This window comes from Octopus bimaculoides, chromosome 30 (assembly GCF_046866305.1).
Source record: "Octopus bimaculoides isolate indiv1 chromosome 30, ASM4686630v1, whole genome shotgun sequence".
Lineage (NCBI taxonomy): Eukaryota > Metazoa > Mollusca > Cephalopoda > Octopoda > Octopodidae > Octopus > Octopus bimaculoides.
In genome coordinates, this window is record NC_142957.1 from 12,348,914 (window position 1) to 12,371,360 (window position 22,447).

General features: G+C 39.7%; 1 protein-coding gene across 1 annotated transcript in view; it reads right to left on the reverse strand.

Moving 5' to 3' along the window:
• Positions 1-22,262, reverse strand: part of LOC106881887 (putative ATP-dependent RNA helicase DHX37) — a 30,803-nt gene extending 8,541 nt beyond the window's left edge. The window contains exons 1-25 of the mRNA XM_089346268.1: positions 21,474-22,262; positions 19,883-20,068; positions 19,193-19,272; positions 18,020-18,254; positions 17,535-17,591; positions 16,962-17,020; positions 16,223-16,370; positions 15,250-15,398; positions 14,883-14,975; positions 13,505-13,601; positions 12,457-12,570; positions 11,054-11,155; positions 10,400-10,483; positions 7,696-7,819; positions 7,437-7,521; positions 6,712-6,835; positions 5,506-5,586; positions 4,617-4,724; positions 4,048-4,172; positions 3,437-3,533; positions 3,114-3,179; positions 2,249-2,327; positions 1,416-1,597; positions 574-636; positions 105-261 (exon numbers count right to left, since the gene is read on the reverse strand). Coding sequence (XP_089202394.1) covers positions 105-261; positions 574-636; positions 1,416-1,597; positions 2,249-2,327; positions 3,114-3,179; positions 3,437-3,533; positions 4,048-4,172; positions 4,617-4,724; positions 5,506-5,586; positions 6,712-6,835; positions 7,437-7,521; positions 7,696-7,819; positions 10,400-10,483; positions 11,054-11,155; positions 12,457-12,570; positions 13,505-13,601; positions 14,883-14,975; positions 15,250-15,398; positions 16,223-16,370; positions 16,962-17,020; positions 17,535-17,591; positions 18,020-18,254; positions 19,193-19,272; positions 19,883-20,068; positions 21,474-21,554 — 2,776 coding nt within the window. The 5' untranslated portion in view covers positions 21,555-22,262. The remainder of the gene's footprint in view (positions 1-104; positions 262-573; positions 637-1,415; positions 1,598-2,248; positions 2,328-3,113; positions 3,180-3,436; positions 3,534-4,047; positions 4,173-4,616; positions 4,725-5,505; positions 5,587-6,711; positions 6,836-7,436; positions 7,522-7,695; positions 7,820-10,399; positions 10,484-11,053; positions 11,156-12,456; positions 12,571-13,504; positions 13,602-14,882; positions 14,976-15,249; positions 15,399-16,222; positions 16,371-16,961; positions 17,021-17,534; positions 17,592-18,019; positions 18,255-19,192; positions 19,273-19,882; positions 20,069-21,473) is intronic.
• Between the last annotated feature and the right edge of the window lie 185 nt (positions 22,263-22,447).

Consider the following 22,447-nt stretch of genomic DNA (forward strand, 5'->3'; position numbering starts at 1 on the left):
GCCAACCCCTAGGTCTCCGGTCATTTGTAGGGGTAGAGTCCTCAATAACAACAACACAAACAATATCTAACAGTACGTACATACATACACACACACTCACTCACCTGTGTTGGTAAGCTGCAATCGCAATTTCCGAATCTCCTTCATGGCTTTCAGTCGAACACTAAACTTCTCGCAGAATACTTCAATGTTGCCATCAAATTCACAAGCCCCTATTGACTTCAGCAGCAACATAGGGTCTCCAAGCATTTGTGAGTGACCCTACATAAAGAAAATCAAAGAATATTTCATAGAATAGCCATCACCATCATCATCAACAACATTTAGTGTCAATTTTCCATGCTGGCATGTAGTGGTGTTAGCTGGTTTAACAGGAGCTGGCGTGCCAGAGGACTGGGCCGAGTTTTAATATTACTATTAATGTTATTACTAATGACAAAAATAACAAGAGCACTCAGAGAGCGCAAACCTCTGCCAAAGCAACACCAATGTCCTCTCAATACAACTGAAAACAATACCTCCGCCTTCGCTAAGGCGAAGGTAACAAACAGACAGAGAGGGAGCAAGACTTACCGTTCCTGACCAAAGTAATCTGGCATTGGCTGCAAAGTTTTGTTGCTTCTGTGAAGAATCAGACTATATTGGGAAGAGAGAAAGAGAATATATCAATACACACATACATACGTAACGGTAGAAGTTAATTAGTGTAACAGTTGAGTTGTCAATTTATAACGGTTTTAGTTTATTTTTTTATAACAGTTGAAATAAATTTGTAAACAGGCGCAGGAGTGGCTGTGTGGTAAGTAGCTTGCTTACCAACCACACAGTTCCGGGTTCAATCCTACTGCGTGGCACCTTGGGCAAGTGTCTTCTACTATAACCTCAGGCCGACCAAAGCCTTGTGAGTGGATTTAGTAGATGGAAACTGAAAGAAGCCCGTCGTATATATATATATATATATAGGTGCAGGAGTGGCTGTGTTGTAAGTAGCTTGCTTACGAACCACATAGTTCTGGGTTCAGTCCCACTGCATGGCACCTTGGACAAGTGTCTTCTACAATAGCCTCGGGCCGACCAAAGCCTTGTGAGTGGATTTGGTAGACGGAAACTGAAAGAAGCCTGTCGTATATATGCATATATATATGTATGTATGTGTGTTTGTGTTTGTCCCCCCAACATCGCTTGACAACCGATGCTGGTGTGTTTACGTCCCCGTAGCTTAGCGGTCCGGCAAAAAGAGACCGATAGAATAAGTACTAGGCTTACAAAGAATAAGTCCTGGGGGTTCGATTTTCTCGACTAAAAAGGCGGTGCTCCAGCATGGCCGCAGTCAAATGACTGAAACAAGTAACATGTTTCTAACAACAACAATAATAACAATAATAATAATAGCAATAGCAGCAGCTCTGACTTACAGCGTCTTTTACAGTCTTAGGAACTGGTAAGAACAATTCTTGCACTGTCAGACCAGACACCATTGCTATGACGTATGGCATCAAGTGATGCTGCTGAGCCAACACCAGCATCTTTGCATAGCGTGGAGAAATTGGTAATTTTGCCATACTCTTGCCAATGCTGGTCAGTTCTCCAGGAGGTACTGAAAACAAAGAAGAAATCATCATCATCAGTTCATATGTGTATGTGTATTTATATATATATGTATGTGTGTGTGTGTGTGTGTGTGATATACATGCATGTATGGGTACAGGACGTCACCAACGGTGCAAATCACATGAAATATGTAAATCAGTTAAATACATAAACGAGAAAAAAAATGGAAAACAGTCCCACTGCGTGGCATCTTGGGCAAGTGTCTACTACTGTATCCTCAGGCTGACCAAAGCCTTGTCAGTGGATTTGGTAGACGGAAACTGAAAGAAGCCTGTCGTATATATGTATATATATATATATATATATATATATATATATATATATATATATATATATATATATATATATGTTTGTGTGTCTGTGTTTGTCCCCCCACCCCACCATCGCTTGACAACCGATGCTGGTGTGTTTACGTCCCTGTAACTTAGCAGTTCGGCAAAAAGAGACCGATAGAATGAGTACTAGGCTTCCAAAGAATAAGTCCTGGGGTCGATTTGCTCCAGCATGGCTGCAGTCAAATGACTGAAACAAGTAAAAGAGTAACTAACAAATGAAGATGACTGCTATGATCTGCCTCCACACTAAATGCCCTCACTTCAGACAAAAGAAATGGCTTTAAAAATCTTTGTTTGCTTACATTTTTTCATTTCTTTAAATGTTTTTGGTGTTTTGGGTTTTGTCAATGCACCAAGAGTGGTCAACAGCTTTTCAGCTGCCTACAAAAGAAAGAAATAATGATATTATTATTATTAAGATAGTGCTCATGGGAACTGCCCATATCCTACGTAAAATACTGTCTATGTGATCTCAAATTTTAAAACAAACACATAATTTTCTCATGTTTTCTTAAACATTTTCTAGAACAACACTATGTACAAATCCAAATATATGGCACCCTAAGCATGACACCAACATGAACTTCTAACTTGTCTCTGGGTGAGACTTGGAGCCAACTTGTATAAATGCAAAGCAAAAGTCAAACATAGGTAAGTTCCTATTACAGCATACTATTTAATTATAAGAAGATGTAATTTTTTTTTTTTGCATTTTTATAATATTTCATAATTAAACTTTAAATAATTAGCACTCATGTTATTTAAATATCCTCAAAACCATGACAAAAACAAGGAATAAAATATTTAATCAAATTATGAAAACGTACCACCAGTAATGAATATGGAAATTGTGTGAAGTTTGTGATGAACCACTGGTGATACATGTGGCGATTAACCTGTTAAAAGGTTAACCCTTTCGATATCAACCTGGCTGAAACTGGCTCTGGCACTGTAGTACAAATGTCTTGTTTTCATAAGTTTTGAATTAAAATCTTCCACCAAACCTTAGTCACAATTTATGTTCCTAACACTAGCTTAATGATAACTAAGTTATTTTACTAAATTCTTTGTTATTAAAATTAATTGAAAGAGACACAGGGCATCTTAAAATAAATATGGTAACGGAAGGGTTGAAGTTCAAAGGTCAGAGCATAAAGGTCAACTTACAATGATCTGTTTCTTATCTGGAGCCGTGGGATATGGGAAGTTTAACACCTTGTCAATCCCCAAAAACTGAAAAGAAAAAAGCAGACAAATATTGGTTTGAAATTTCAGTACAAGGCCACCAATTTGGCAGAAGTGGATAAGTCAATTACATTGACCCCAGTGCATAACTGGTACTTATTTTATCGACCTTAAAAGGACAAAGGCAGTTTCAATTCCTGGACCGGGCGATGCGTTGTGTTCTTGAGCAAAACACTGAATTTCATGATGGTCACAACTACACCATACTGCCCCCCCCCACACACACACACTGTAGATGGTCTTACCCTCATTTGTAAGATGATGTCCTCAAGTGGTCGACGAAGAATTTCAGGCTCTGAATAATCAATAAAGTCATCGTTGTAGACAGCAGAGGAATATAATCTGGAATGGAAGATGGAAAAGAATGAAAGCTCAAGGTAGGAAGTTATGTCCCCAGGTAATTTCAAGAATAACGTTACTAATTCTAAACTTGTAGATAGATACATAGATAGATAGACAGATAGATAGTGTTGTCAGCATAGTAACTAACACATTTTGATTAAAAATGTGGGATATTTAAGTGCAAGTCTGTCAACACAACAACACAGACTTCAATAATAGACTACATGTCTATCATCATCATCATCATCATCATTTTGACATCCGTTGGTACTGATTCCATTTGGGAATCCTCCATGCCAGATTCATTGGAGGTCTTGTCTAGGTGCTCTACTAGTTGTTTCAATTCTTTTTTGTGAGCCCGCCAGTCCAACAACATCATCTGAAAAGTGCAGTAATCATACCATTGTGGTCTTCCAGTGCATCAGTCATAATCTTCTCAGGGAAGATGTTGAACAAGGTCAGCAAGAGACTTTCGCTTAGGGTTAAATGGAAAAAAAAACAAAAACTGACTAACCTGTAACAATGACCAGGGCCAACACGCCCTGCCCGCCCTGCTCGTTGACTTGCGGAAGCCTTCGATGTCCAGGTCACCTTGAATATTGAAGCTCCCGTTACTTTGTCACAATACTTTGTCTTTACCTGTAATAGAAAGTGTATACATTTTTACCTGTTTCAGTTATTTGACCGTGGCCATGCTAGGGCACAGCTTTGAAGGGTTTTAGTCGAACAAATCGACCCTAGGTCATGTTAGTCATTGTAAGCCTGGTACTTACGCTATCAGTTGCTTTTGCCAAACTGCTAAGTTGTGTGGATGTAAACACACCAACAGCAGTGGTGGGGGACAAACACACATACATTATCCTCATCATCATCATCATTTAACATACACCATTTTGAGCGTGGCCGTTGCCAGTACTGCCTGACTGGCCTTCGTGCCGGTGGTACGTAAAAGCACATACTACACTCTCAGAGTGGTTGGCGTTAGGAAGGGCATCCAGCTGTAGAAACACTGCCAGGTCAGATTGGAGCCTGGTGCTAAAATGTCAATAACGAAACAGTGAAAGTAAATGAATTTGGCCTTACCTTGCCAGAATCAACAACATATTTGATGTCAGGGATGGTGATGGAGGTCTCTGCTACGTTGGTGGATACAACACAAAGACGACAGTTCTTTGGGGGAGGCTGGAATACCTGGAAAATAACGGTAGATTGAGAGAATATTAGAGGAGAGTTGGCTGGATGCAGAAACTGAAGGACACATTTCACAGGGGATAACATTAACCGGTCCGTGAACATATTCTTCCATTGTTTTGTTCTTGTTACGGTCATTAGACTGTGGCCATGCTGGAGCAGAGGGTTTGTAGCATTTTAGTTGAATGAATCAACCTGAAGATAGCGCTTTGACCGTTCCATTTCAGATGATTGTAAATATATATATATATATATATATGGGCATAACTATACAAGAATGCCTCACGTTAACTGCCGTAATAAACACATTTTTACCGAATGCGAGGAAATGCAGCCTTCAAAGAATGTATATATATATATATATATATATATATATATATATACACACACACACATACAAATAAATATATATGTATATATATGTATATATATATATATATATATATATATATATATATATCACTCTGCTGAGTGGTTGATGTAAAAACCATGCCAAAACAGTTGCAGACGTCTGGTGCAGGCTTCTGCCCGGCCAGATCAGGCTTCTTTCAGTTTCCATCTAGCAAATCCACTCACAAGGCTTTGGTTGGCCCGAGGCTATTGTAGAATGAACCCGGAACCATGTGGTTGGCAAGCAAGCTACTTACCATACAGCCATTCCTGCTGTATATATATATATATATATATATACACATACATACACACATATACTTATACACCCATACATTGGTGATAGAGATGAGGTTGGTGATGATGATGAGGATGAAGGGGATTTACTTACGCGTGCCTGCTTGTGTCCAGGTAAAAGGGAATACATTGGTAGCACATACAGGGGCTCAACAGCAACGGAACCAAGATCTGGCTGGAGAAGAGAAGAGAAAAAATGTAAGGAATATGAGGAGGTTGCTGCAGAGGGTTGGGCTGAGGAGACTAAATGATGTGGAGAGTGAGGGGAAGGTGGAGTAGGTAAACGAGGAAGGGTGAAGGAGGATAGAAAGGATGAGACGGAAGGCGGAGGGGGGAGGAAGAAGGAAAAAGCAAGAACGGGAGTAGAAGGGAGAGGTGGGAGAGGATGAAGAAGAGAAGGAAAAGCAAGAAAATGTGGAGGAACGAGAGGATGCGGAGGAGGAAGGGGAAGACGAGGAGGCTGAAGGAGTAGACATGAAGGAGGAAGGAGAAGATGTGAAGGTGGAAGGGGAGGACGTGGAGAAGGAAGTAGAGGATGCAGAGGAGGAAGGGAAAGACAACGAGGATGGAGGAAGAGGAGAAGACAGAAACAAGGAAAGAAGGAGAATGGAGTTGCATACTGGGGTCGAGCTAATCGACTGCCCCCCCCCCCCCCGCTTCCCCAAAACTTCAGGCCTTGTGCCTAGAGTAGAAAAGATTATTTCTGCTCTATATAAGGTGGCAGAGTTGTTAGCACTTTGGGAAAATGCTAGGCAATATTTTGTTCTGAGTTCAAATCCTGCCACGGTAAACTTTGTCTTTCATCTTTTCAGAGTTGATAAATTAAGCACAGGAGTGGCTGTGTGGTAAGTAGCTTGCTTACCAACCACATGGTTCCGGGTTCAGTCCCACTGCGTGGCATCTTGGGCAAGTGTCTTCTACTATAGCCTCGGGCCGACCAAAGCCTTGTGAGTGGATTTGGTAGACAGAAACTGAAAGAAGCCCGTCGTATATATATGTGTGTGTGTGTGCTTGTGTGTCTGTGTTTGTCCCCCTAGCATTGCTTGACAACCAATGCTGGTGTGTTTATGTCCCCGTCACTTAGCGGTTCGGCAAAAGAGATCGATAGAATAAGTACCAGGCTTACAAAGAATAAGTCCCGGGGTTGATTTGCTCGACTAAAGGCGGTGCTCCAGCATGGCCGCAGTCAAATGACTCAAACAAGTAAAAGAGTAAATGTTGGCCCAGTACCCCCTAATCCTTCAGCCACATGACATCTTCATGAAGGTGAAAACAAAACAAAATAAAATACACAAGGTACCTCAGTTGAGATATCAGCCATCACATCATCATCATCAACTTCTGCAAAGCCATCAGAGAGATCGACATCCCCTTCATTATCTTCCACTAATCCGACCTCTTTCTTCTCCGGATAAATGGAATAACTAAACAAAGAAAGCAGAAAAATAAAAGATTACTTACACAAGTCGGGAAGGGAGATAACAATAAGGCAAAAAGATACATACAAGTTGGCAAGGGAGGTAACAAGATAGGAGTTCAAATAATTGAAACCTAAATTTCTAAATGTTTTCTTAAAGCTTAGTGATCACTCTTCCCAACTATTCCCTCACACTCGTATTTAATGTGAGTTAGCTAGATACCTGCTCTAGTCCCTCTATCATACTTTAACCTCTCATCACTTGTCATAAAGCTACATTCTGCTGTATTACAACCCCACTCAAGTGTGTTGTCCTATACAGGACAGTGCTACTGACATTTATAGCCCCAGGAAGTGGTACTTAATTTATCGACAACCCTGAAAGGATAAAAAGCAAAGTTGACCTCAGCAGAATTTGAACTCGGAACGTAGCAGCAGACGAAGTACCACTAAGCATTTCGTCCAGCATGCTAATGTTTCTGCCAGCTCACCGCCTTACCATGATCAATATAATGAAGTTAACAGTGACTAAAGTAGTTGGAATTAGAGCAAAAGACAACCAACAAGTGACAAACCTGCAGGAAATAAAGAAACTCTTAACAACTCACTTGTTTAAACTAATGTCTGGAAGTTTCTCATTCTTTGTGTTCTTCGGTTTTTTTCGTTGAAGGAATTTTGGTTTCAAAGGCTTTTCTAATTAAAAAAAAAACAAGAAAAACATAATGCAATAAAATAAAGTATAAGCAAATTTAAAGCAACAAATGGATGGTTGAATCAGTAGAGCATCAGACAAAACTCAATGTGGTATTTGGTTAGGTCTCTTTTAGGATTGGATACTATACAGGACCCTGTTCTGAAAGATCTTACCTGTTTTACCAGAATTGTAGGGAAAACGGTGCTTCAAATAATGGCAGAGAGTTCGTACTTCCTGTTGACTGGTGACAAATATTAAAATGCCTCCTTCTGGCAGTTCAAGATGAATTTTACAAGCCTTGAAAATAGAAATTAAAGAAAAATTCAAATTATGATGAAAGATTAGGAAATAATTTATTTATTCTAAAACACCGAATAATGCTAATAGAATAGCAGGAACAGGATAAACTATCCATATTTTGGGATCTTTTTTAAAACGGGGGCCACATTTTTCATTAATGTTTTACGTAGTGTTTTTGGTACCGAAAGACTTTCAAACTTCGTATACTTATCTATTTTGTGTTATAGAACAGAAAAATATTTTTGTATTCGAATTTATTTCATGTAAAAAATTGTCTTATTTCGATAATTTCAACCAATCACTGACAAGTATTCAGTTGTTTACATTTACTCCTTTGGCTGATTAAGCCATAGCTTCGTTTTATTTGCTTTTTTCATTTTAAATTTGCTTTTTTCATTTTCTTTTTTTTTTTCTTTGTTTTATTTGCTTTTTTCTTTTTAAATTTGCTGTTTTACCCTAACCCTAACCCTATCACCGATAGAATTGTTTCAGAATCGTTTGTTTATGTAGTCGGCACTTAATGTATATCGGCTGAATGGACGTCAGTGATTGGTTGAAATTACAGAAATACGACAACTTTAACATGGAATAACTTAAGGATTTCTTTTTTTTTAAAGAAGACTAAGAGAAAAAGATGTTTTATATGACACATTCTACCAGTGTTCCAAGTTTCAAAGTGTTTCGTTAATGAAAAATGTGGGCCCCCGTTTTAAAAAAGATCCATATTTTGCAGAAAAATTTGCCAGGGCAAATCGTTTCCTTATCTGTATCTAGAAATTATATATAGTTTTCTTTTTAGATCTAAGAATTCTACTGCACTTCAGCAATCAAGATCAGAAACTTTCAGCAAATGTGCACACGTGAACAAATTTCTCTTGGTGAGGTGGGTGGTGTCTCCCTCACCAGATGAAGTAGCTGTCTTGCAGACTTTGAATCCCTTTCCACTGAATCATTCTACAGCAACTAGCTGTGTTATGGCTTTATGGTTAAGGAGGATATGACTCTAGTTTTCTTTTTGCCTTTCCATTGCTTTTTCTGTTTTTTTTTTCACCTTTCCACTATTTATATCTGTCTTTTTTTCATGGCTTCTCTTGTGCTAGCATCCTGATTTGTAAATTGAATAGACTTTGAGCTCTGCACCTGAAGATTACTTGGTGATACAAGGTAAGTTACGAAAACCTGCCTACGCTAGTATCCCCAATGCATGAAACTGTTAGTAGCTTGTATCTTTATACTGTGTACCTTATCGCTGACCACTACACACATTTTTTTCTCTGCTTGTCTCTCTCCTTATTTCTTTCTGTGTTCCTTTCTGTTGAAGAGCGTAGGCTCGAAACGTTAAAGACTTTTTCAATTCCTGAGCCTTATACTAATACATCCATTTGTTGTTTACACCACCTGTCTTCGTCTGTTGTTTTTTCGTGAATTCTCCCTATATATATATATATATATATATATATTTTGTTTCTTTATTGCCCACAAGGGGCTAAACATAGAGGGGACAAACAAGGACAGACAAAGGGATTAAGTCGATTACATCGACCCCAGTGCGTAACTGGTACTTAATTTATCGACCCCGAAAGGATGAAAGGCAAAGTCAACCTTGGCGGAATTTGAACTTCGAACGTAACAGCAAACGAAATACCGCTAAGCATTTCACCCTGCGCTCTAATGATTCTGCCAGCTCGACGCCTTAATCTATATATATATAATATAATATATATATATATTATAATATAATATAATATATATATAATATAATATAATATATATATATATATATATATATATATATATATATATATATATATGCGAGTAAAAATAAATACAAAAAAGGTGGGGTTTTTTTGTATGATTGTGTATAGAGGAATATATTATTTTGTTTAAAAGAGTTCCAACACTGTCTGTTTTTTATGTTTTATTTATATTCCTGCAGAACCAATGTGGGGTATAGAATATGGAATATACAATATATAATATAATATACAATATATAATATAAAATAAAATAAAAATGGATGGCACCATGAAAGAAAGTATTGAATGTAGATGAAATATTGAGTGTTCAATATAAAGGATCAAATATATAAATATAAATATATAAAGGCGACTCGAGTTTCAGGGCTATTTCCCTTCGTCATGGCCGGTATGACAGACTTTAACAGACTGTCTGTCATACCAGCCATGACGAAGGGAAATAGCCCTGAAACTCGAGTCGCCTTTATATATATATATTTATATTTATATATTTATATATTTGATCCTTTATATTGAACACTCAATATTTCATCTACATTCAATACTTTCTTTCATGGTGCCATCCATTTTTATTTTATTTTATTTTATATTGTATATTGTATATCATATTATATATTGTATATTCCATATTCTATACCCCACATTGGTTCTGCAGGAATATAAATAAAACATAAAAAACAGACAGTGTTGGAACTCTTTTAAACAAAATAATATAATATATATATATATATATATATACACACACACACACATGTATATATACACACACACACACATACATTTTCAGACACAGATATCAATGATAAAGTCAATAACTCACCTTATGGTAAACATCAACGAGATAGTTATCTACAGGGGTATGTTTGTTGAAGTGAATTGTCACAGGAAACTGACGAGAATCTATCTGAAATGAAGAAAGTGGAATAATATAGCAAGGATCCGTGAATTACATAGAATATAGAAGGACAAGTTTAACCCTTTCATGATCAGATTGATCTGCCAAATGAAATGGTTATGCATTCACATTGCTTTGAATTAATCATGCATTATTTCATAGCTTTGGGATTTCGATGGTGTGATTGTTTATATGTAAACACACCAGCATTGATTGTCAAGCGATGTTGGGGGGGGACAAACACAAACATATATATATACGACGGGCTTCTTTCAGTTTCCGTCTACCAAATCCACTCACAAGGCTTTGGTCGACCCGAGGCTATAGTAGACGACACTATATATATACATATATATATATATATATATATATACACATATACGACGGGCTTCTTTCAGTTTCCGTCTACCAAATCCACTCACAAGGCTTTGGTCGGCCCGAGGCTGTACTAGAAGACACTTGATGAAGGTGCCACGCAGTGGGACTGAACCCGGAACCATGTGGTTGGTAAGCAAGCTACTTACCACACAGCCACTCCTGCGCGATGACAATGATTTGATGAGTCAATAAAAAACTTACTTTGATGACTGGTGGTGTCACTTTGAATAATCTGTGGTTTTCGATAAAGTCATTTAACCGAAGTGTGGCTGACATGACAATCAACCTCAAAGGGTTCTTGCGCTAGACAGGGGCAAAGAAAAAAGAAGACAAAAATATAAAAAGAAAATTATATATAAAAAAGTTTTTAATGAATCTCTTATATACAACAGAAGCAGTATTAGATCAAAATAGCCATCTGTGTTTCATACTTAATGTAAATGCATTGTCAAAAGCCAAATTAACAGCAGTATTTGGCTGGAGATAATATCTCTTATGGTGCATACATATTATACATACACATGCACACACATACTGTTTTTTTACTCTTTTACTTGTTTCAGTCATTTGACTGCGGCCATGCTGGAGCACCGCCTTTAGTTGAGCAAATCGACCCCAGGACTTATTCATTGGAAGCCTAGTACTTATTCTATCGGTGCCACCTGCACAGGAGCCAGTCCAGCAGCACTGGCAATGATCTTGCTCGAACGTCTTTACACGTGCCAGGAAGGCGATGCTAGGCACAGGTGCCGTGACGATTTCGCTTTCGCTTACCCCAACAGGTCTTCGCAATCCGAGTTTCATTTCCAATGAAGAAGACGACATTGGCATGGGTGCCAGTCGTCGAATTTAATTATTGACAGATAATTACGAAATTTGTAATTTTTAAGTGATCTCATATGAGATCACTGGTAGGTAATGGGTTAATTAGTTCTTCATTATTTTCGAAATGGATTGAAACAAAGGCAGTGTATTTCTGCAGAAATATAGTAACAATAGGATTATTGGATCTTTTTTAAAACGGGGGCCACATTTTTCATTAACGAAACACTTTGAAACTTGGAACACTGGTAGAATGTGTCATATAAAACATCTTTTTCTCTTAGTCTTCTTAAAAAAAAAAGAAATCCCTAAGTTATTCCATGTTAAAGTTGTCGTATTTCTGTAATTTCAACCAATCACTGACGTCCATTCAGCCGATATACATTAAGTGCCGACTACATAAACAAACGATTCTGAAACAATTCTATCGGTGATAGGGTTAGGGTTAGGGTAAAACAGCAAATTTAAAAAGAAAAAAAAAAAGAAAATGAAAAAAGCAAATAAAACGAAGCTATGGCTTAATCAGCCAAAGGAGTAAATGTAAACAACTGAATACTTGTCAGTAATTGGTTGAAATTATCGAAATAAGACAATTTTTTACATGAAATAAATTCGAATACAAAAATATTTTTCTGTTCTATAACACAAAATATATAAGTATACGAAGTTTGAAAGTCTTTCGGTACCAAAAACACTACGTAAAACATTAATGAAAAACGTGGCCCCCGCTTTAAAAAAAGATCCGGATTATTAAGTATGGCAGGATAGCCCTGGCCCCTTACCTTCTGTCTGACAGGGACAACCCGAGATAGAAGCCCAATGAGTATATCTGTATAAACTGTACGTTCGTGAGCTTCGTCCAAAATGATAACACTGTACTTGGACAGCAGGAAATCCTGGAAAATAAATTGCATAATAATAATGATAATAATAATAATTATTTCAAATTTTTGCCACACAGGCGCAGGAGTGGCTGTGTGGTAAGTAGCTTGCTTACCAACCACATGGTTCCGGGTTCAGTTCGTTTACTTGTTTCAGTCATTTGACTGCGGCCATGCTGGAGCACCGCCTTTAGTCGAGCAAATCGACCCCCAGGACTTATTCTTTGTAAGCCTAGTACTTATTCTATCGGTCTCTTTTGCCGAACCGCATAGTGACGGGGACATAAACACACCAGCATCGTTTGTCAAGCAATGCTAGGGGGACAAACACACACACACATATACATATATACGACGGGCTTCTTTCAGTTTCCGTCTACCAAATCCACTCTCAAGGCTTTGGTTGGCCCAAGGCTATAGTAGAAGACACTTTGCCCAAGGTGCCACGCAGTGGGACTGAACCCAGAACCATGTGGTTGGTAAACAAGCTACTTACCACACAGCCACTCCTGCGCCTATACATATATACGATGGGCTTCTTTCAGTTTCCGTCTACCAAATCCATTCATAAGGCTTTGGTCGGCCCAAGGCTACAGTAGAAGACACTTTGCCCAAGGTGCCATGCAGTGGGACTGAACCCAGAACCATGAGGTTGGTAAGCAAGCTACTTACCACACAGCCACTCCTGCGCCTATACATATATACGACGGGCTTCTTTCAGTTTCCGTCTACCAAATCCACTCACAAGGCTTTGGTCGGCCCGAGGCTATAGTAGAAGACACTTTGCCCAAGGTGCCACGCAGTGGGACTGAACCCAGAACCATGAGGTTGGTAAGCAAGCTACTTACCACACAGCCACTCCTGCGCCTATATATAAAAATAAATACAGATGATGATAGTGATAGTGATGGAGATGGTGCTAATTTGGTAATAAAGGCCGCCCTCTTACCTGCTGGATCTCCTTGAAAAGAACCCCATCAGTCATAAACTTCAGCTTTGTGTTGGGTGTTGTGTTCCCTTCGTATCTGATCTGATATGACACCACACTGCATAACAGAGAATTAACAGTTACATACATATACTCATACATCATCATCATCATTATCATCGTTTAACGTCCGCTTTCCATGCTAGCATGGGTTGGACGATTTGACTGAGGACTGGTAAAACTGGATGGCAACACCAGGCTCCAGTCTAATTTGGCAGAGTTTCTACAGCTGGATGCCCTTCCTAACGCCAACCACTCAGTGAGTGTAGTGGGTGCTTTTACGTGTCACCCGCACGAAAACGGCCACGCTCGAAATGGTGTCTTTTATGTGCCACCCGCACAAGCCAGTCCAGGGGCACTGGCAACGATCTCGCTCGAAAATCCTACGGGAGCCAGTCAGGCGGTACTGGCAACGGCCACGCTCAAAATGGTGCATCTCATGTGCCACCCGCACAAGAACCAGTCCAGGGGCACTGGCAACGATCTTACTTGGCTTGCCGGGTCTTCTCACGCACAGCACATTTCCAAAGGTCTCGGTCAGTAGTCATCGCCTCGGTGAGGCCCAATGTACGAAGGTCTTGCCTCACCACCTCAGCCCAGGTCTTCCTGGGCCTACCTCTTCCACGGGTTCCCTCAACTGTTAGGGTGTGGCACTTTTTCACGCAGCTATCCTCATCCATTCTCACCACATGTCCATACCAGCGCAATCGTCTCTCTTGCACACCACAACTGATGCTTCTAATGTTCAGCTTTTCTATATACATCGTGTGTAGACATGTGGCATAATGGTTAGGTCATTCAGCTTACAATCACAAGGTCGTGAGTTTATGTTTCCCCAGTCTTCTCAGCTGGCAAAAATGTTTTTCACGTGTTACCGGCACAAGTGCCAGTTAGGCGACGCTGGTAACGATCACACTCAAATGGTGCTATTTACGTGACACTGGCACGGAAGCCAGACAGCTGCTCTGGCAATGATCATGCTCGGACGATGCACGTGAGAAAGCACCCACTACATTCTCGGAATGGTTGGCGCTAGGAAGGGCATCCAGCTGTAGAAACACTGCCAGATCAGATTGGGGCCTGGTGCAGCCATCCTGGCTTCCCAGACCCCAGTCGAACCATCCAACCCATGCCAGCATGGAAACTGGACATTAAACGATGATGAAACAATGATGATGATGGACACACATACACATGAACAGAACAGACAAGCAGACACACACATACACACATTAGACAAACAGACAAACATACACACACTTTAAACAGTTTGTTAGATATGATGTGATGTTGGCCTGCGTCACATATGGAAGTGAAGATCGTATCATATTTTACTTACTCTGGAGACAAATTCATTTCCCTGGCAACGCGAGTGGACATGCTGATGGCTGCGACACGGCGTGGTTCAGTGATTCCTATTATACCACCATTGCTGTAGAAATAATAATAATAATAATAATTTCAAATTTTAGCACAAGGCCAGCAATTTCGGGGGGAGGGGGATAAGATGATTATATCCCCCCCCCCCCCCCGTGCTCACCTGGTACTTATATTATCGCCGAGAGTTAGCGAGAAGATCAGGCAAAGACAGGCTGTGACTACCTGGTCACTGCATGCACCACCCTGAACTGAGCAAAAGCATAAAATAATAAAAATATGGTATGGGGGACTTTATTCGACAACAGCAAAATTAAAATCATACTCACTGGGCATAGCCAGACTCATATAAGAATTGGGGTACTTGAGTGGTCTTGCCTGACCCTGTGTCCCCAACTACAAGGACGACGGGGTTCTCATGGATTGCTTCCATCACCTGTTGTTCCTCACTTAAGATTGGTAGCTTGAGACGGGATTCCTGAAGGTCCAGAGAAAAGAAAAGAAGACTTGTAATAATAAAAGTGATGGTGTTTGTAATAATTACACACACACATATATATTCCATGCCTGGATACTCTTCCTGTTACCAACCCTCACCTGTTTCTAAGCAAAGTAACATTTCCCCACAGCCAGGCATTTTGTCATGAAAGACATGAAATAAACAACGTCACTTGTATAACGATGGCGCTTGCTTGTGATGCCAATTCAAGGATCTATTGTTGTTGTTGGCACGCCGTCGCTTACGACGTCGAGGGTTCCAGTTGATCCAATCAACGGAACAGCCTGCTCATGAAATTAACGTGCAAGTGGCTGAGCACTCCACAGACACGTGTACCCTTAACATAGCGTGACAAGGCTGACCCTTTGAATTACAGGCACAACAGAAACAGGAAGAAAGAGTGAGAGAAAGTTGTGGTGAAAGAGTACAGCAGGGTTCGCTACCATCCCATGCCGGAGCCTTGTGGGGCTTTTTAGGTGTTTTCACTCAATAAACACTCACAACACCCAGTCTGGGAATCGAAACCGCGATCCTATGACCGCGAGCGAGTCCGCTGCCCTAACCATCGGGCCATTGCACCTCCACGCAAGGATCTATACAGTCACACAAACACACACATACATACATGTATGTATGTACAAAAGATAAAGGGTAAAGACCCTTAAAAAAAAAAGAAATCTAAAACCTAGAGGTCGGGAAGCCAACTTTTTAGCCTCACAATCTTACTTACACCTAGAAATATGGCCCCAAAAAAATGGTTCAACATAATTGCAAAATTAATAGGGAGATAATAGGACACTGACCTGCATCTCTGGTTTTCTGTTGACAGGAATAAAAACCACTTTTCTAGGCTTCATGGTGTCAGACGTTTTAGCAGAGACACCATTCTGCTGGACACCTTGCTCAGTTTTTCCTTCAGCATCAATGGAACCATCTTTAGATATTTTCTGCCTAAAATTCCACAAAGAGAACATTTACAAATAATGGAAGTAGTAGTAGTGTTAATGGTGGTGATAGTAGTAGTAGTGGTGGCGGTGGTAGCAATGGTGGTGTTAGTAGTAGTAGTTGTGGTGGTGGTGGTATAAGTAGTTGTAGTAATGGTGGTGGTGGTGGTGGTAGTAGTAGTAGTGGTGGAGGTGGCTGTGTGGTCAGAAGTTTCCTTCCTAACCACGTGGTTCCGGGTTCAGTCCCACTGCGTGGCACCTTGGGCAAGTGTCTTCCACTATACCCTTAGGCTGACCAAGACCTTGTGAGTAGATTTGGTAGACGGAAACTGGAAGAAGCCAGTCGTGTGTGTGTGTGTATGATTGATGACCAGTGGCAAAAGGCCTGAAATTTGGAGGGAGAGAACTCATTGATTATATCAACCCCAGCGTTTCTCTGGTACTGAATCTATCGACCCCGAAAGGATGAAAGGCAAAGTCGACCTCGCTGGAATTTGAACTCAGAATGTAAGGACAGATGAATGCTGCGTTTGTGTTAGAAAACTTAGGAGATCATTTAATTTAGTGAAACCCTACAAAACAACGAATCAAACTTTACCTTTTGATGTCTTTTGAATCACCCGAGTCTTCGACATTCTCCTCTGGGTCTGGAGTATTCTAAAAGAAAACAAGACTTAAAATTGGAACTAATCCACTCCTTTTCATATGTGTCTGTACATATGTGTGCGTGTGTGTGTATGTTTGTATATATATACATATATATATATATATATATATATATATATATATATATATATATATATATACATATACATATATATATATATATATATATATATATATATATATATATATATATGTATATATATATATATATATATATATACACATATATATATTTTATATATATACACACATATATATATACATCTAATTGCACATAGAGAGTGAATGTGCACGCTTCTTTACAGTCAACATCTGACATGAAGCACGCCCGTCCAGGCAATTTCAATTTGATGGTGGGGATAAGCTAACGCACAGCACATAAATATATATGGATATATAAACCCATATATATATATATATATATATATATATATATATATATATACATATACACACATGCATACATACACACAATTTAAAAAAAACAAAAAAAAAGGGACATTACTTTTCTCTTTTTGTTTCCATCGGTTTTACCCAATCCTTTTGATGTTTTCAGAGGAGTCTGCCAAAAGATTAAGGAAAACATAATCAACATCAGCTCAAACAAGTGCATTCATCATTGATATATTTGCTTGTTCAAGACAAAATAGTTCGTTTTTTTTCTTCTTTCTCTTTCACTTTTTTCAGTCATTAAAGAATTGCCATGCTGGAGCACCACTTTTGAAGAATTTTTAGTCAAACAAATCAATTCCATTATCATTATCACCATTTAATGTACGTTTTCCCTGCTGGCAGGGGTTGGATATATATAAAGAAACCAACACCAGCTGTCAAGCAGTGAGAGGGGACACAAACACACACACACGACAGGCTTCCACACAGTTTCCATCTACCAAATTCATTCTCAAGGCCTTAGGGTATATATAATAGAAGACATTTGCCCAAGGTGCCACACAGTGGGACTGAACCCTAGACCATGCTGTAGCTTACCTTCTCAGCATCAGATTCTTCTTCCTCCCCATCTTCCTCATCACTGTTGCACACTGAATGTTCAGATTCACTCTTGTCATCTTCTTCTTCCTCCTCCTCCTCCTCGTTGTCTTCTTCTTCTTCCTCCTCTTCTTTCAGCTGCTGTTGTCCCTTGTGGTCAGACCCCGACCTGACGTCACTCAGCGCACCGTCAGTGGTCCCACCTCTGTCAGGTTTCTGCTTGGTTTTTGCTTTTCTGTAAAGAGACACAGATGTTAACATAAACGGAAAGAAACTTCTAACCCGTCCAAATTCCCTGTTGTTCGGTCCCCTTCTCACTTCTAATTCAAAACAAAATGAATAAATAAGCATTATATGTCGGTGGCACGTTAAAAACCACCCAGCACACTCTGTTAGGTGGTTGTCATTAGGAAGGGCATCCAGCTGTAGAAACCACACCATAACAGACAATTAAAGTCTGGACAGCTCCCGGATCTATTTTAAAATGGGGGCCACATTTTTCATTAATGTTTTACGTAGTGTTTTTGGTACGGAAAGACTTTCAAACTTCGTATACTTATCTATTTTGTGTTATAGAACAGAAAAATATTTTTGTATTCAAATTTATTTCATGTAAAAAATTGTCTTATTTCGATAATTTCAACCAATCACTGACAAGTATACAGTTGTTTACATTTACTCCTTTGGCTGATTAAGCGATGTAAAGCGTATTTAATCTCCATACCTTCGTTTTATTTGCTGTTTTCATTTTAAATTTGCTTTAACCCTAACCCTACGGTTAGGGTTAATTGTTTCAGAATCGTTTGTTTATGTAGTCGGCACTTAATGTATATCGGCTGAATGGACGTCAGTGATTGGTTGAAATTACAGAAATACGACAACTTTAACATGGAATAACTTATGGATTTCTTTTTTTTTTAAGAAGACTAAGAGAAAAAGATGTTTTATATGACACATTCTACCAGTGTTCCAAGTTACAAAGTGTTTCGTTAATGAAAAATGTGGCCCCCGTTTTAAAAAAGATCCCAGCTCCCTGCTAGCTAGCTCTATGTCAAACCATCCAACCCATGCCAGCATGGAAAGAGGACATTAAACGATGATGGTGAAGATGATAATACATTTGACGAAGAAATCTTTATACTAATAGGTTAATAAACCAAATAAGATACTCACTTCTTTTTGCAGTGTTTCAAAATATCAAACTCCGAAGAACTGGCCTGTACGTTTGCCAGTGCTGCTATCAGATCCGATCTCTGAAGGAGAAGAATTTTAATAATAATAATTATTCGCAATGCGAAGACCTGTTGAGGCAAGTGAAATCAGAATCGAAATCGAACTAAATTCGACGACTGGCACCCATGCCAACGTCGTCTCTTTCATTGGACACGAAACTCAGCTTGTGAAGACCTGTTGGGGCAAGCGAAAGCGAAATCGTGATGGCACCTGTGCCCAGCGTCGCCTTCCTGGCACGTGTAAAGACATTCGAGCGAGATAGTGCCAGTGCCGCTGGACTGGCTCCTGTGCAGGTGGCACGTAAAATACACCATTTTGAGCATGGCCGTTGCCAATACCGCCTGACTGGCCTTCGTGCTGGTGGCACGTAAAAGCACCCACTACACTCTCGGAGTGGTTGGCGTTAGGAAGGGCATCCAGCTGTAGAAACTTTGCCAAATCAGATTGGAGCCTGGTGTAGCCATCTGGTTCACCAGTCCTCAGTCAAATCGTCCAACCCATGCTAGCATGGAAAGTGGACGTTAAACGATGATGATGATCCTTCTTGAGGTAGAACAATCTTTTGTGGCACAACATACCACGGTATAACAGAATGAGAAACCCCACTAATCTCAACAGTTCAAATCTTACCTTTACTTTTCTCTTCTTTTTCTCAACTATTTTCAGCAGTTTCTTTCGAAGTTTCTTCGAAATTACTACTTTGGTTTGCTTTTTAGCTGCTATCTTTTTCGTTTTCCGTTTTTCCGATGGTAGGACGAGGGCATTGCTGTCGTCGTAGGAAGTTTGCTGACTTTGTACCGGAAGATCAAGTTGTATCTTTGAATAAACAAAACGAGAGACCCAAAGTAAATTTCCATGCAACACTTTCAAATTAAGCAAAGTAGCCAATTCTAAAAACGAGATATAAATAGTAACAATACTAGACACTAACGTTTTTTTTTTTTTTTTGCCACTATAACATGGCTGTTCCATAAATAACTACATTTTAACCCCAGGAAAATGTCCTTTCCAGCTCTCTCTCTCTTCTACTTGTTTCAGTCATTTGACTGTGGCCATGCTGGAGCACCGCCTTTAGTCGAGCAGATCGACCCCAGGACTTATTCTCTGCAAGCCTAGTACTTATTCTATCGGTCTCTTTTGCTGAACAGCTAAGTTACGGCGACGTAAACACACCAGCATCGGTTGTCAAGCGATGTTGTGGGGAGGGGGACACAAACACATACATACATATATATATATATATATATATACATATATATATATATATATACGACTGGCTTCTTTCAGTTTCCGTCTACCAAATCCACTGACATGGCTTTGGTCGGCCCGAGGCTATAGTAGAAGACACTCGCCCGAGGTGCCACGCAGTGGGACTGAACCCGGAACCATGTGGTTGGTAAGCAAGCTGACACAGAACCTGTGTCCGATATATTGTGAGTGAGGCAGCGGATCACTCTCCTCCAACTGGGCAAGATCAATAGACAACGGTTTCTGGGTCTATACCCTTCATCGGTAGTGGACAGCTGCATACTAGAAATGGCAGTTAACCGTCCCTACTCAAAATATATAAACAGAACAAGCAAAGTAGCTAGTTCTCTCAGTGAGATTATAAGTAGCAACAATATGAGACAATTAACAAGATGGTGAGCTGGCAGAAACGTTAGCACGCCGAGCAAAATGCTTAGCAGTAGTTTGTCTGTCTTTACGTTCTAAGTTCGAATTCCGCCGAGGTGACATTAAGGAATTGATCAATTTGAACTCTGGTTTAAGCACCACATATATCTCCTTTTTGTTTGTTTTTTTTTTCCTTCTACTGGTTTCAATCAAACGACTGCGGCCATGCTGGAGCACCACCTTTAGTCGAACAAATCGACCCCCAGGACTTTCTTTGTAAGCCTAGTCTAGTAATTATTTTATAGGTATCTTTTGCGCCGAACCGCTAAGTTACTGGATCGTAAACACACCAACATAGGTTGTCAAGCGATCGGCGTGGGGGTGGGGGGCATACACAGGCACACAAATACATTAGGACTCTATCGTAAGATCGCCGACTTTTTTTTGTTAATTTTTGGAATTTTCAAAACATTTTTACAAATTTGTGTTCCACACACGGGTATTTATACGATTATAAAAACAATAATTTATATTTGCATCATGTGGTAAAATTTGTTTCTACTTTGATCACCAACAAAAAAACAAGGTTTCTTTACAAATCTCCTACCTTTTCCTGTTCTGTTTTATTAATGGCAATTTCCACCTGTTGTCGACCTTTCTGGTTATATCTTCTCCTCAATCGACCCATGATTTCAACGCTTATGTTACGTATATATCTCGCTCTCTTTATGAAACACAAGATCCCAAAGGTTTCACTGAAAATAATCACTGAGAGAAACTTAAACACGTGCGCATATTATCAAGAAAAGCGGTCAATAGTGAACATCAGTTCCTTGTGTAAAACATTTCCAGTTAGAAACTAACAACACTCCGGATTTATTTTCTTTACTCTTTTACTTGTTTCAGTCATTTGACTGCGGCCGTGCTGGAGCACCGCCTTTAGTCGAGCAAATCGACCCCTTTGGAAGCCTAGTACTTATTTTATCGGTTCTCTTTTTGCCGAACCGCTAACTGACGTAAACACACCAGCATCGGTTGTCAAGCGATGTTGTGGGGGGGGGGGACAAACACAGACACGCAAACATACACACACACATACATATATACGACGGGCTTCTTTTCAGTTTCCGTCTACCAAATCCACTCAAGGCTTTGGTCGGCCTGAGGCTATAGTAGAAGATACTTGCCCAAGGTGGCACACAGTGGGACTGAACCCGGAACCATGTGGTTCGTAAGCAAGCTACTGACCACACAGCCACTCCTACGCCTATATCAACCTTGGTCTTTCTGTTACTCCTTCTTTTCCTCTCTTCCCTCTTTTAATAACACTTTCTTTCAATTTCTCCATCCTCCCCACTTTAGCTCGCTATTCCTACCTTCACTTTTTTCACTCTCTTTCTAACTATATCAACATCTACCTTTCTATTACTCCCTCTCACTACCGCCTATTAGTAATAAGCCCCTCTCCCTCTTTTCATCTCTATTTCTCCATTCTGTATTTCTATTACTCCCTCTCACATTTTCTCTCTCTCTCTCTCTCTCTATTCATTACTAGCTCTCACTACTCCTCTTTCCGTCTTT